The sequence below is a fragment of the Podarcis bocagei genome (assembly GCF_964188305.1).
Source record: "Podarcis bocagei genome assembly, chromosome: 16".
Taxonomy (NCBI): domain Eukaryota; kingdom Metazoa; phylum Chordata; class Lepidosauria; order Squamata; family Lacertidae; genus Podarcis; species Podarcis bocagei.
The window spans coordinates 31,334,053-31,347,661 of NC_138142.1; the positions used below are offsets into that span (position 1 = coordinate 31,334,053).

Sequence of the window (13,609 nt, forward strand, 5' to 3'; positions counted from 1 at the left end):
AAGGACGGGCTGATAAATCCTTCAAATATATAAAGTAAAATAGCCTAGGGATAGGGAGCCTGTGGCCCTCCCAGTGTTGCTGGACTACAGGCCCTATCATCCCTCACCATTGGCTATGCTGCCTGGGACTGATGGGAGTTGCAGTTCAGCGTCATCTGGATGGCCACAGCTTCTCCATCTGTGGTATATTAGAAAATGGGAGCCGCAGCTCAGATACTTCTGGTTCACAGCTATGCCTTTGAATGGCCTGAACCAAATTTGCATGTTCTTAGTTTTATTTCCCTATGTGTGAATTGGGGATGATTATGGCAGGGTGAATGTGATAAGCAAGGTAAAGCGGGCAATGCCATTTCTTTAGGGGATGTGGCCTCAACTGCATGTTTAAACAACAACTGGGTGAGGCATCCCTTGAATTTCTGAGCATGCTCTGCTCTTTGGCTTTCCATAAACCCTGCAAATAAGATCCTAGATCCTCAGTCAGCCTGCATCTGCCTGAGGGTGTGTTGGAAATGGCTGTTTTGAGCTGTGATCCACAAAGAGGTCCAAGCAGTCAGCCTGTACAGCAGCTGTGCTCCCTTCCTCGAACTGATAGCATCCTGGATCTTTTCCCAGCTAGAGTTTTGAGTTGGGGTATCACCCTTGGATGCTACTTTTCAGCTGCCCAGCTGGTCATCTCATTAAATATACTGTGGGCAGCTTTGGTTAATGGGGGAGGCTTTGTAGGGTGATAGAGGGTAGGGTTGTGTCTACTTTATGGATTTTTAAAGTACAAATTCTGTGCCTAATAAATTTTGCAACGCAGTATATACATTGCACAGACTAAGCAATTTCTCCACATTCTTGTAGACTAGTAACTTTTGTGGCGTTTTTGAAGGACTGCTGTTTATAAGTATTTGTTACTAGGTACTGGGTGACATTCTGTCTCTCTCTCATTCCAGAATGGGAATGGAAAGTGGGAAATGGGGAACTTTGACACTGAATAGAACTGCTTAGACATTGCAGAAACCAAACTTTTTGTTTTTTTAATTTCTTCTCAGCCGGCCTTGGGACATCCGGAGTCCAAGCCCAACACAAAGTCCAACATGCTACGAGGCCGCGGCCCAGTTACCTCCGCTGATGAGCAGCCACACATTGGGAACTACCGCTTGTTGAAGACGATTGGGAAGGGCAACTTCGCCAAGGTCAAACTGGCACGGCATGTCCTGACAGGGAAAGAGGTGAGAGAGGGGCAGCAAGAGCAATGGGGGTCTTTTGCTTATGCAGGCAACCTCCAAAGATGTGAGGGAATGAGAGTCTAGTTGTCCAACTAACAATGCTTTTAAAAAGAGAGGTGTGGGGAAATCAAATTCTGCAACCAGAAAAGCTGGCTTCTGTGTCCTGTCTCAGTGGTTTAGGTTAAAGCACAATTTTACTCAGATCTGATTATCATAGCTCTTAGTGTTGGGCTTGGAGTTTCTAGGCTCAGCTGGGGTGCAGAAGTAGGAGAGGGACAGGCCGATGAATACCTGGAGTGAACGGGTAAGAAGTACAAAGGTTAAGAAGGGAAGTGGGGAGACACACACAAAATGTGTGTTTGTCACACCTCCATAACCTTGAGGACTACAAATAAGCATCTCTTGTAACAGCAACAACAAAAGCCAAGGTTCTCAGGAGAGCTAGTTCTGCACCAGCAGTAATAATTAACACTTTTGTGGTGCCTTTTTGAGTGTTGAAAGAATTTGCCTTACATTATCTCAGTCCACAGAACAAGCCTGTAAGGTAGCACAGTGTTATTAACTGAAAAAAGGTGGAATGGTTGAGGCTGAGAGGGGGTGGCCTAGTGAGCCACCTAGTGAGTTTGATGAGATTTAAATAGATATATCTCCCATCCTTAGCTGCTGTGCTGCATCAGCACTCACTGCATAGTAATATATGTAAAGGGCCCTTTGCTTGTTGAGTCATGTATAAATTGATTTATAATCCTTCCTATCCACAAGGGCTCTGGGCAGATGACCTTTATAAGCACTGCGGCTTGGCCCCCAAGAGCCTCTTGAACGAGCATAAGGTGCAGTTAGTCAGCAGGGCCAGTTGTCACTGTCTCTGCTCCACCATTCTTCAACTCTGAAGAGGTCCCCTAACCTTCAGAAGCAGCTGGGTGGGTTGGGGTGGCATTCGTAGCTGCAGCAGTAAGAGTCCAATAGCACAAGTCAAAATCTCATTGTAATTCTTAGGTTTAAAGCCAGTACATTGCATCTTAAAAAAACAAATATTCTCTCTCACTGCGTATGGATTTTGTTTTGTTTCTAAAACCACATTTTAGCAGTAAAAACATACTACTGAAATAAAATCTTTATCTCCGGCCACTGAAGTGCCTGTCCAAATGAGAACCCCACTCCACTCTGAACCACACCAAAGTCATTGTACCAAAATAGCCTGTACTGGTTTTCCTCTTGAGACATTGGCATGCTGCGTCTACTGTACCACACTCCCTTCTGTTAGTGAAGCACTTTGAACATACCACACCCCCCAAGCTTTTTCCAGGGCTAGTTCTGAGGAAGAAACATGCAGCCTTGAAAAAAAAGGCAACTTTTCCATTTGCAAAGTTTTCAGATTCTCTCTCCCTTCTCCTCCTGAGTATTTCAGCCAGTGTGGGGAGAATCTGCAGCCCCCCCCCCCTTTCCACTGCTCATCAAGATGGAATCTGCTGCCCTGTGGGGCAGACAGTTTTCTGGACTCTTGGTTATTTTTCCAAGCAGCCGAACTCAGCTTCCTGGAAGCTTGTAAGCACATGCTGCAGGCAATTCTCTGATGAGGATCCTTGAGGGAAATACCTGCTTCCACTGAAGAGAGCAGGAGTGGCTTGGCTGAAGCTGACCTGCCCACCTTGTTTGTTCTTCCTCTACTAAATCACGTCCTGCATTCTTGTCTGAGGCCCCTGGCGACTCGGTGCCATACATATGGAAGGCTCTGCGTGAGGAATAGTCAGTTCTTTCCCCTTCTGGCTGGTTTTTCGCACATAGCATGCAATAAGGGCCATACTGGCACCTTTCCTGCCAGGACAGGCACTCAGTGATGTAACAGGCAGGAAGGGCAGGCTGCGGGAGGCCTGATGGGAAATAAGGAAGAAGCCAAATGGCTTCATTAGGCGAATTGTAGCTTAGACTAAGCACCAGGCCCCAAGCTTTGGAGAGGAGGAAGCCTGAGATGTTTGGCTGCTCCTGATTATTAAGGGAAGGGCCATAGCTCAGTGACAGAGCACATGCTTTTCATGCAGAAGCTCCCAGATTCAGTACCTGGCATTGCTAGTAAATATTCCTGTCCAAAACCCTGGAACACCATGGCTTGATTCTGAGCCAGATGAATCAGTGGTCATATTCTGCTGCATGTGTAGACTAGACCTCATATTAAAGATTGTATTCAGTGTTTGTTGTATTCAGAGTAGACCCATTGAGATTAAAGGACATGATGAACTTAGATCAATTAATTTCCATTGGCTATAACCCTAAAGGCTTTCTGTTAGCTTAAAGTCTTAGCGGTGAGTGAAACCACAGATACTCGACTTTTGGAGCTTCCCAGTTAGATTCCTGCAGTTCCTGGTGCCAAACAGCCACCCACCCACCCCTTCTTTAAGGGGGAGTGAGTTGTAGGTGCATCCACTTCCTCATTCCCATCTTAAAGCAGCTTTTGAGAAATTCTAGTTGCTGATCAGAGCTTTCCACAACTGACTGGTCATGGCTGATACAGCTCTGAAGTTACACTGGGGCGCCTAGTTTCGTACCTAACAGGGCTCTTTTAACTAGTGACTTTGTCACGCCTCTTGCCCTAGCGCCATGGAATGCTGTTCCTCCTGAATTTTTTTCCTAGGTGTAGCATTTGCCAGAATCTCTCTTTCTCTCTAAAAAAAACAGGCTTTTAGTCCTCTATTTATGGAGGTACTTTAGAAGGCCTGCAGGGCAGTGGTTGCAAAGGGCCTGTCATTTCTGTAATTTGCACGACTGTCTGTTACTCCTGTGCATCCTTCACATTGCATCTTCCTGCTTACACCCCCCCCCCATCACCACTGTTTTGTCACAGGAGCACAGAATTCTGTTAAAAATGTGAAAGGTTGTGTTTTGGAGTAAACTATCCCTAATCAGTTAGCTTTGCACATGCATTTTAATTGACTTTCAGGGTTTTTAATTTTTAATTTTGATTTTTTTTGTGTGTGGTGCATGATTAGGGATTCCATGAAGTGGAATCAGAAGTCTTTTAAATGCAGGGGGGTGAGCTTGCCAGGGGAAACTGGAGCACTGATATTGCTTTGAGTCCCTGTGCTCGTTACAATCATTCCCTGCCACTTGACAAGAGCTGCAATTACCAGCCTTGTTCCGATCGACTGGAGTTGCAGCTGGCCTGGTTCCATCTCTTGTTTTGCGGGTTGCTGGCTATGTTTCTCTTAATGCTCACTCACACACCATCCCCAAACCCAACTAATTGAAATTATATAGGATTGTGGCATGTTTGACCTATGAGCACCATAGAAAGCTGTTTTGTACTGAGTCAGACCGTTGGCCCATGTAGCTCAGTACTGACTACACTGACTGGCAGCAGATTCAGACATTGTTGTCTGCCAGGTCTGCCTGGAGATGCAGGCATTTCTGTTTTGTAAATGTAAGAATTGCCCTTGCTGGCTGACGCAAGGCCCATCTATTTGAACATCCAGGGCAGGACCCTGGACTTGAGAGACCTCAAGATGGAAGGATATAGCTTCTTTGCTGCCACCCAGCTTCTAACACCCCAAAACCCCTAGTGGTGACAGTAGCAGGTTCTGGAAACTGAGCTGCCTTTCTGTACATGCAAGTCTGTTCCTTGATAGTGTCTCTAGATCAGTGACCCGTGGAAAGATGTTTAGGAGACTGAAATTCTGCCTTGTGTCTTAATTGCCCGTCCTTGTAACAGCCTGCCTAGAGAGCAATAGCTGTGCAGGCAGCCATTTAGCAAGTGGTGTAATGGGGAGTGTTTTGAACATCCACCCACTCAAGACAATACATCTCCCAGAGTGTCTTATTAGCACAGTGTCTGGGGAAACTGCAGCGGAATGCACCATGAACCTTCTCTCTCTCTCTCTCTCTCTCTCTCTCTCTCTCTCTCTCTCTCTGTGTGTGTGTGTGTGTGTGTGTGTGGCTGCTTTAGGCTTGAAACAGTCATTGTAGAATGATTTCCCCTCCTAGATGGAACTGCCCATGTAAGGCCCAATGTGATGTCATGGCTGAGGGTGTGAGGACCTGGATCAAATGTTGCCTTGTCCACAAACCCCTGAGATGGCTTTAACTCAGCCGCACTTCTCTGCATCATGGGCACAATTGTGCTATTGCTCATGCAATGTTGCATGTGAAAGCACTCTTGAACACTCAGGGCAAATGCTGTGTAAATATGAAGAAGCACTGTGTCCTTGTAGCTACAGGGTTCGGGTTTAAATCTCTGCCTGCAAAAAAGCTTGCTGCTGACCTTCAGTCTTGGAGAGGGCAGGAGGTATAAGAAAAGTAATAAATAGGAATAAGTAATCAAACAAACACTTTACTGATTCCATCTCTGAACCAAGCCCAGGTGGCCATGCAGTGTGCTGACCTGGTCCTGAAACCGCTACCAACATTCTGCACTAAGACCCCCAAACCGTGGAAAACATTTGCAATCAGGGTTAATAGCCAGCCTCCTGAATGATTAGCCCCACTCTGATAGCATTACTGTTACACTTGACCTGTGTCCAGAAATGAGCTTCCAGAGTGACTTGGGATCTTAAAATTCTTTTTTAAAAAGGTAGGGATGCTTCAAAGAAGCCCCTGTGTTCAGATACACGGTTACAGCTCACATACCTGGCTGGGGGGGGGGGGGGACAATGGTGTTGTGCCATCGAGAATTAGCAAAGGCCCAGGTCACCTAATATGCATCCTTTACATCAGTTAACAAGACAGACTAACATGACCGTTCTTTGTGTCCTTCCATCCAGGTGGCTGTGAAAATAATTGATAAGACGCAGCTGAACTCCTCCAGCTTACAGAAGGTAAGGAGTGTGTGGGTAGTTTTGATTTTTATACACTTAACTGAGGATCATTGTAGGATTGTGTGGCACGCTTTTGCTATCTCATTGGGTTTGCTCTTGTGAAGCTGCTCACTTCTTGTTCCACATACTAAGAGAGTAAGGACTTTGTATTTATTTGTAAATGCACGAAAAGATTTCATACTGGTTTGGTGTTTGATGAAGTCTCTGTCAGTGATAGGTTGAGGTTTCCATGATGTCACAGAGTGGCCGAGCATTGGAGGCTCTGACTGCCATTGGCTATCGGGCAGCTTTGGAAAGGAGTGCTGGAGTAGAAGAATCCAGGGAGAAATAGAGGAGAGATGAGAGATACATGTGAAAATGTCCAAAGCTTGGAGCTCTGCATAAACATCCTGTCTCTGGGGAATGTCCAGTCCTGAAATTGGTGATCTGCTGACAACCTAGGATTCCCTTTCTCTTCTCCCAGCTGTCCAGACCCACTTCGTTCTTTTTTTTCTTCTTCCTTGCCTTCAGCATGCTTCCTGCATCCTCTCCCTCTCTCATTCATGATTCTTTGCCCAGGGCAGTGAAGTTCCCACACCCAAGACTAGGCACCCCCTGACAGCATTGCTGCATATCTGCTGGGCTGGATCCTTATCACCCCACATCTTTGCTGGCCCTGCACTTGGCATCACATATGGTGCCATGCTTAGGCCAGGTGAGTCTGACTTGGCCAAAAGAGCCTGGTGGGCCATATGGGGTTGTCTGGTGGGCTTAATTGGGGGCAGAGGTTACACATCTCCACCCTATATCAAAACATTTAACCCTGTACAGATGGCAGAGGCGCTGTTTACCTTTTTCCCTCCTCCTCCCTGCATTGGGGAAAACTGTTCAACCTGATAAAAGGTAAGGCCAGAGAGCAAGCAATTCAGCGCAGACTGATCTGTCCTCCTCCACCTCCCCTCCCCATTTCTCTCCATCTGCGCCCTTTGTCAGCCCAGAGAAGCATCTTAGCTCCTCCTCCTCTACTTGGCTGACCTTTGATATAATCCCCCACCTCTCATCAGAGTTGGGCTTGTGTCTGGCTGAGACCCGATATTAGCCTCGCCGTGTCCCCACAGTGGTGTGCGCATAACCTGCAGACATTGCACCTGTCAGCAGCAGCAGCCAGTGGCTAAAGTGATGACCGCAGAGCCAGTTGGACTTCGGGTCCTGTTTGTTTCCGGGGCTGACACAGCCAGCAGGTCCCACTGTGACTCTGCTTGGCAGTAGCAGCAGCAGCTGCTGACGCGGCCTTGTAAACAAAAGGCTGAGCGAGCCAGCTGGGTTTTCTGTTTCTGCAGCAGCTCCCTGGATCTCAGAGCAGAAGCTTCCCTCTCCAGCCCAGATTGCTTTGCGTTGCCTTCCCACCTGCTGAAGCTTTCAGCACTGCCTTTCAGCTTGCTGGTGGCTGAAGGTGGGGCTTGACCTCTCTTTCCCCGGCAGCAGACCAGCATGGAATTGCTTCCCTTGAGCACTTTGGTTCTGCTTTGGAGGCTTCATGGTGGTGTCTGGCTTGCCAAGAGAAGCCTGTTCTATCCGCATGAGGCTGGCCCTCACAACAGCTAAAAGAGGCCACAAAGTGACCAACCCCGTATGCTGTGACTGCAATTGAGAGCAAACTTGAAGCAGCAAAAACATTGCAGGGAGAATAAACTCCAGGAGGGTCAAAGGTTTTTCTCCCAGCCTTCACCAGTGACCAAATTTATGGGCATTGCATGCCGATTCCAGTGCTTGGAAGTGTCCTGCTGAGAATAACTCTGGGGTATTAGTTGAGGCTTTAGGTTTCTAGTGGCAGCTGTATTGTAAACTTCAGAGCATGGCCTCCCCATGTGAAGTGCTGTTACAGTGATGCCTCGCAAGACGAAATTAATTCGTTCTGCGAGTTTTGTCGTCTTGCAATTTTTTTGTCTTGCGAAGCACGGTGTCGGGAAAGTTTTGGAAAAGCTTCAAAATCACCAAAGTCTTTAAAAACCTCAAAAAAGGCTACCACACCGCGTTCTATGAGTTGCTCCTTGAAGTCAAGTCTCAACTGTATTAACGGTGTTAAGAAAAAGGAAACAAACTTGCAAGACGTTTCCGTCTTGCGAAGCAAGCCCATAGGGAAAATCGTCTTGCGAAGCAGCTCAAAAAACCAAAAACCCTTTCGTCTTGCGAGTTTTTTGTCCTGCGAGGCATTCGTCTTGCGAGGTACCACTGTATTCTGAGGATTTTTGCTTCCTCTCTTCTCCCTACCTCTTAAAAAAGGTTGTTTATCCCTTCTAGTTCACAGAGTGCATCCAAAGCTAGTGGCTGGGCTGTGGGTCAGTATAGTTCACTCAGTATAGTTCACTGCCCCTTATCCTGACACTTGTGTTGCTATTACCAATTGCTTGCAAAAATTTCTAGACCACCAACATTAAGAAAAAAATACCATGGAGGTTCACATTATAAAATCAATAATAAGATTATGTTCCTGAAACAATTGCAGACACCCCCCTCTCTCCATTTCTTCCCTGCTTTTGTCTTGATCTCTGTCCCACCTACCACCCAGCCTAGGATGGGACAAACTATACCATATTTTGTCTGAAAAAGGCATTTTGTGTAATAAGACTCAGTAATGAAAAATGAAGAGAGATTAAGTTGCATATCTTCTTACTTGTTCCTTTAAAATATTTATAATCTACTCTGCTGTCCATTGAGATCTGCAAGGTAACATGATGGCCCTTTCAATTTTGCAGGATTTTGCCTGCTTCTAGGCCCAAACCATCCCTGCTTCAGGTGAATGATTTGCTCTCACTCCCTCAGCCAGCACAGGAGAGAGATGCATTACTGAAGGCTGGACATGGCAGCTTTCTTTCTTTCTTTCTTTCTTTCTTTCTTTCTTTCTTTCTTTCTTTCTTTCTTTCTTTCTTTCTTTCTTTCTATAAAGCATGCTGCTCTGTTGGTAGCAAGGTAGCCGTCCCCGTGTTGCTTCCCAAATGTTCCTTCTGCTGTTCCCACTGCAGGCGCCTGGACTGCGTAGGTGTCACACGCACATGGACTCCTCCACGAGAGGAAGGAACGTTGCTGCAAAGATAAATCCCTTCTCTCCCTCTCTCAGCCAGCTGCAATGGGTTTTTCTCAAAAGCCTTCCCCCGAAAGAAACCCTTTATAGCTTTCTTCCTCAGGATGATGGATGGGGACCAGCATGCTCAATGTACTTGACAGAGGATGGCTGCCCAGGAGGGCAGTTCCTGTTTGCACTGGTGTGGGCTCACTTGAAACAGTTCAGGCCTTCCTGTGGTTAACCTCTCGCTGGTTAGCAACCATCTTGCAAACATGCCAGTCATTCCCCCACAGTGCTGCTCTGCAGACCGGGAGGTGCCTTGAAAGGCATCATTGCAACTGCCCAGGTGGGTGGAGGAAGAGTGTGGAGCTAGTGCTTACGCTGGGCCTTAGGCAAAGTGTTGTTCAAGTTAGACAAAATCCTGGAGGATAAGGCTTCTGTCAGTGGCTGCTGGCCACAACGGCTGTGTTCTCTCTCTCCACTCTCAGAGGCAACCGGTTGCTGAGAATCATAAGTGGGGAGAGTCGTTGTTTTACTAGGGTCTTGCTTGCATGTGGTTGGCCGCTTTAATAACAGAGTGCTGAGATGGGTCTTTGTCCTGGTCCGGTAGGGGTCTTCATCTGTTCCTCTCCTCATAATCCTCTATCTCAGTGCCACAGGCCCCACCCAAGTGGCCAGATTTCAGCCAATCGGGAAAACGTCTCGTATGTGCAATGTTCTGTCAACACCTGTCAGCCTCATCCCCTTCTTGAGCCAAAAGTGCTTTCTGCTTACATTGGTTGGGCATCCGGTGTGCCTGGCCCAGAAGCCTCCTTGCTGGCAGCCTGGGCAGACATCTGCCTGTCTAGTGGGCTGCCAGCTTTGCCATATCTCCCAGACGCCTCCTCCTCACCTTCTTGGTTTCAGAAGTAATTTATAGAGCTCTTCCCAGGAGCGGTCATTGGGGATCTCACCAGCTACTTAATTGCTGTGGACTCAAAGCTGAGGGAACTGAATCATTGAAAATCCAGCAGGGCCAGGCAGGCAGTGTCTAGGGTCTTGCAGAAACTACTCATGCAGCCAGTGTGCTTGTAGGGTTTCTCCTTCCCCCGACTATGCTGGTGGGGTTCTTTTACCTGTGTGTGCATAAGCTCTGCAACTCCATCCAAGAGCACGGAAGCTAAAATGCAGCCCTCAAGGTTGCAGGATTGAGATGGAGCTATACTGGGAGTCAGGGCAGAGCAGGGTGCTGACCCCTCCCCAAGATTGGGGTGGTTTTTCATCTTCAGAGCCCATCACTATCTTGTCCTCCTCCCCTCACATGTCAAGAGTCCTCACCATCTAGGCACACGGGTTAGGAACTGGGGCGGGGGTGGAAGCCGGCAGCTGGAATATCCATCTGCCTCCAGCTTCTGGACCAAGGCAGGATCTGAGCTGTGAGCTGGTAGTGGTGTTTTTCCCCAGCAGCAAAGGGATTTATTTGCCTGAACAGCTGCTCCTGGGCTTGGGTGGGTGGGGGCCTTCCCTCCTGCATCAGCCCAAGCATCTGTTCCTTGCGCTAAGGAGATGAAGTGTCACAGGAGACCCGCCCTTTAGGGCTGCAGAGCCAACTGCCTGACGTTCGCCAACCAGATCCTGAGCAGAAATCCCTTTTCTCCCCACCCCCCGCCACATCCTTTTATAAATAAAGGAAATATTATAGGGAAGTTACACTCCTTATTTATCATAACTGTGTTGAGTTTGAACCTGGCCCCTTCAATCTCCTGTCTCAAGCCGATGCCGGGCAGGGCTGGGGGAGAGCTGTGTGTTCGCCACCCCCACCTATCCCTCCGGCTCAATTATTAGCGGCTTATTACCCAGGCTCATTGCAGGCAATCGGATTGCCTTTTTTTAATTAACAGATTACTGTAACACATTATCCTTAAAAAATGTCTAATCCAAAGAGAACAAAGATTGGGGCAAGGTTTTGGGAGGGAGGGCAGGTTCTGACCAAGCTTGAGGTTTTGGAGAATGTGATATTTGGCAGTTTTTGGGAGTGCAGAACGGACCTCCAAAGGCCACCCCATTCAGCCACTTCCTGCAAAGTTGGAGCATCTGGCCAGTTGCCCCAGATGTCTTTAAGCCAGGCTTTTCCCAATCTGGGGCTGATGCAAGTTGTACTCCACAGCATCAGGCAGCTGCCAGGTTGGGAAAGACTTAAGCTAAGGGGCATAGGACTGTTTGTGCCTGTGTAAATCCACCTGCATTGATCCTTATGTTTCTGCTCTGCTCTTCTGTTTCTGCAGCTCTTCCGGGAAGTGCGAATAATGAAGGTTTTGAATCATCCTAATATAGGTGAGCCCCCTTCCATTCCCCCTTCCCCTCCCTTTTGCCACTGGATTTTGATGTACTTAAACAGTATATTCTGACCTGCAAGGCACTTAATTTCCAAAAGGGTAATTGAGAGAGAGTCCCTGAGGCTTTCCTACCTCTGTGGCAATTCTTCTGAAAGCCTTTAAGTGAGCGGCTGTTGCTGCTTCGTCATGCGGCAGTGAATTCCACACATTAATTACCTCTAATGTTCAGGAGTGCTTCCTCTTTGTCTGCACTGAACGAACTGCCAGGCCGTTTCATCACGCAGGAGAGAGGAAGAGCACTTTCTCTCTGAGCCTTTTGTAATTTTTTGTAGTCTGCCTCCACCTTCCCTGCCCTTAAAAGTCTTCTGTCCTCTTGTCTTGCAGTTAAATTATTTGAAGTAATAGAGACAGAGAAGACACTGTACCTCGTCATGGAGTATGCCAGTGGGGGTGAGTGTTTGATCTGAAGCCTCTTTGAAAGACACGTTGTGGGGAACCTTATTCCGAGAGTCTATGTGGTGTATTTCAATATATTTGTAGCTTACTTTCCCCCAGATTGTGCTGGACTGCGGCTTCCATCGTCCTCATCCAGTTTAACCTGATGGTCAGGGATTATGGGAGTTGTAGGTTAACAGCATTTGGGGGCCCAGGTTTAAGAACAATGGCGTATTTGGTTTCAATTGTTGGACTGGGGTGACCAAGGTTCAAATCCTCAGCCAGGAAGCTCATTGGGTGACCAGTCTCTTTCTCACACACACATACTCTCTCTGACCTACCTCATAGGGTTGTCAGGAGGATAGAATGGAGGGGCTTCTCCTGAGCTCTTTAAATGAAGAATGAGATATATCCCTAGATCTGTCACATTCTTCTCCCAGTTCTGCCCTTTCGGCCCAGAGACAGAAGAAGAATCACAGGGTGGGGTCACAGCTAGCTTCACCTTCTCCCTCATCACATAATTTGGGAGGTGAGACATGTATCCTGTGACATACTAGTTATAGAATGGAAGGTGCACTGAGTCAGGTCAGTGACCCATCTTAGCTCAGGACCACCTACTTAACTGGCAGCGGCTCACCAGGGGGCTTTTCTCCCATAGACAGCAAGGTGTGCACTGATAGTGTTGTATGCCATTTAGTACAGTGTATGAACAGTAAGTACATGCAGGCACACCTCATCTTATTGCACTTATTGCAGCTTATTTCAGGCACAGCTACAGGCAGCTTGGCTGCTTCCAGGAGAAGGAAGCCCTCTGCCGCTGTCGCCCCTCTCCTGGCCATGGGAGTGGAGCTGGCTAGGGCTGGAGATGGGTTTTCCCCGTCCCGCCACTGCAGTCAGGTGGACCTGGCTTAATAGACTGCAGTGTAGTGTAGTCATAAGTTTTGTATGCCCTGGGAAACAAAATTGTGTGGCTCACTTTATTGCGATATTTGCTTCATTGCGGTGGTCTGGAACCAAACCCGCAACATCTCCGAGGTGTGCCTGTAAATGTTCTAAATACCACATCCTAGAGGGTTTTTTTGAAAGTGCCTATCTGTAGGTAAGTTTTATCTCCCTCCTCTCTTTCTTCCCCCACCCCCTGGTGACTCTTGACAGCGGCTTTGCTGAGTTTAAGGGTTGCCCTTTTTTTTTAAGCAGGCTCTGAATCTCTGGAGGCAATCTTGCCAGTTTTGTGCGAATGTCACGCGGTCTGTTGGGAAACACAAAGGCCTTTAGAAATGCCATTGCCATTACTGGTGGGCCCTAGCCAATTGCAGGAGATGGACGGAACATCCTACTCACCAGGCAGGCAGTGCCTGGAGACAGCCGTCCGTGGGGCATGGCTCTCTTTCAAGATGAAGCTGTAGCGACTTATGGAAAGACTCATTGTAATATAGGAAGCTGCCTTATACCAGCCTCAACTATGCGGGGCTGTATAGTCCAGTGCAGGGTCCCTGGCAGAGAAAAAGTGTCTCTCCCTTTACCTGATACTTTGAACCTGGGATCTACTGCATGCCATGCCAGTGAATGCTGCTTCCTTCTTTGGAACATAGGCAACTGCCCAATACTATGCCAAGCTATTTGTTCATCCAGCACAGTCAACTGTGGGAGGAATTTTCAGTCACTCTGTCAGCATAATCATGTCAGCTTGCCAGACAGAACCACCTTCCCTCTCCTCCCCGCTCCCCATATGCTGGTCTGGGGTTTTGTCTGACCCCCACCCCAAGCCAATTTCAGGGGTGCATGGGGGAGGAAATG

General features: G+C 47.7%; 1 protein-coding gene across 8 annotated transcripts in view; it reads left to right on the forward strand.

The window, feature by feature from the left end:
* MARK2 (microtubule affinity regulating kinase 2) overlaps positions 1 to 13,609 on the forward strand; it is a 118,085-nt gene that overhangs the window by 74,281 nt on the left and 30,195 nt on the right. For all 8 annotated transcript variants that reach the window (XM_081174061.1, XM_081174060.1, XM_081174054.1 and 5 more), the window contains exons 2-5: positions 1,038 to 1,217; positions 5,966 to 6,019; positions 11,327 to 11,375; positions 11,762 to 11,827. In XM_081174061.1, coding sequence (XP_081030187.1) covers positions 1,038 to 1,217; positions 5,966 to 6,019; positions 11,327 to 11,375; positions 11,762 to 11,827 — 349 coding nt within the window. The remainder of the gene's footprint in view (positions 1 to 1,037; positions 1,218 to 5,965; positions 6,020 to 11,326; positions 11,376 to 11,761; positions 11,828 to 13,609) is intronic.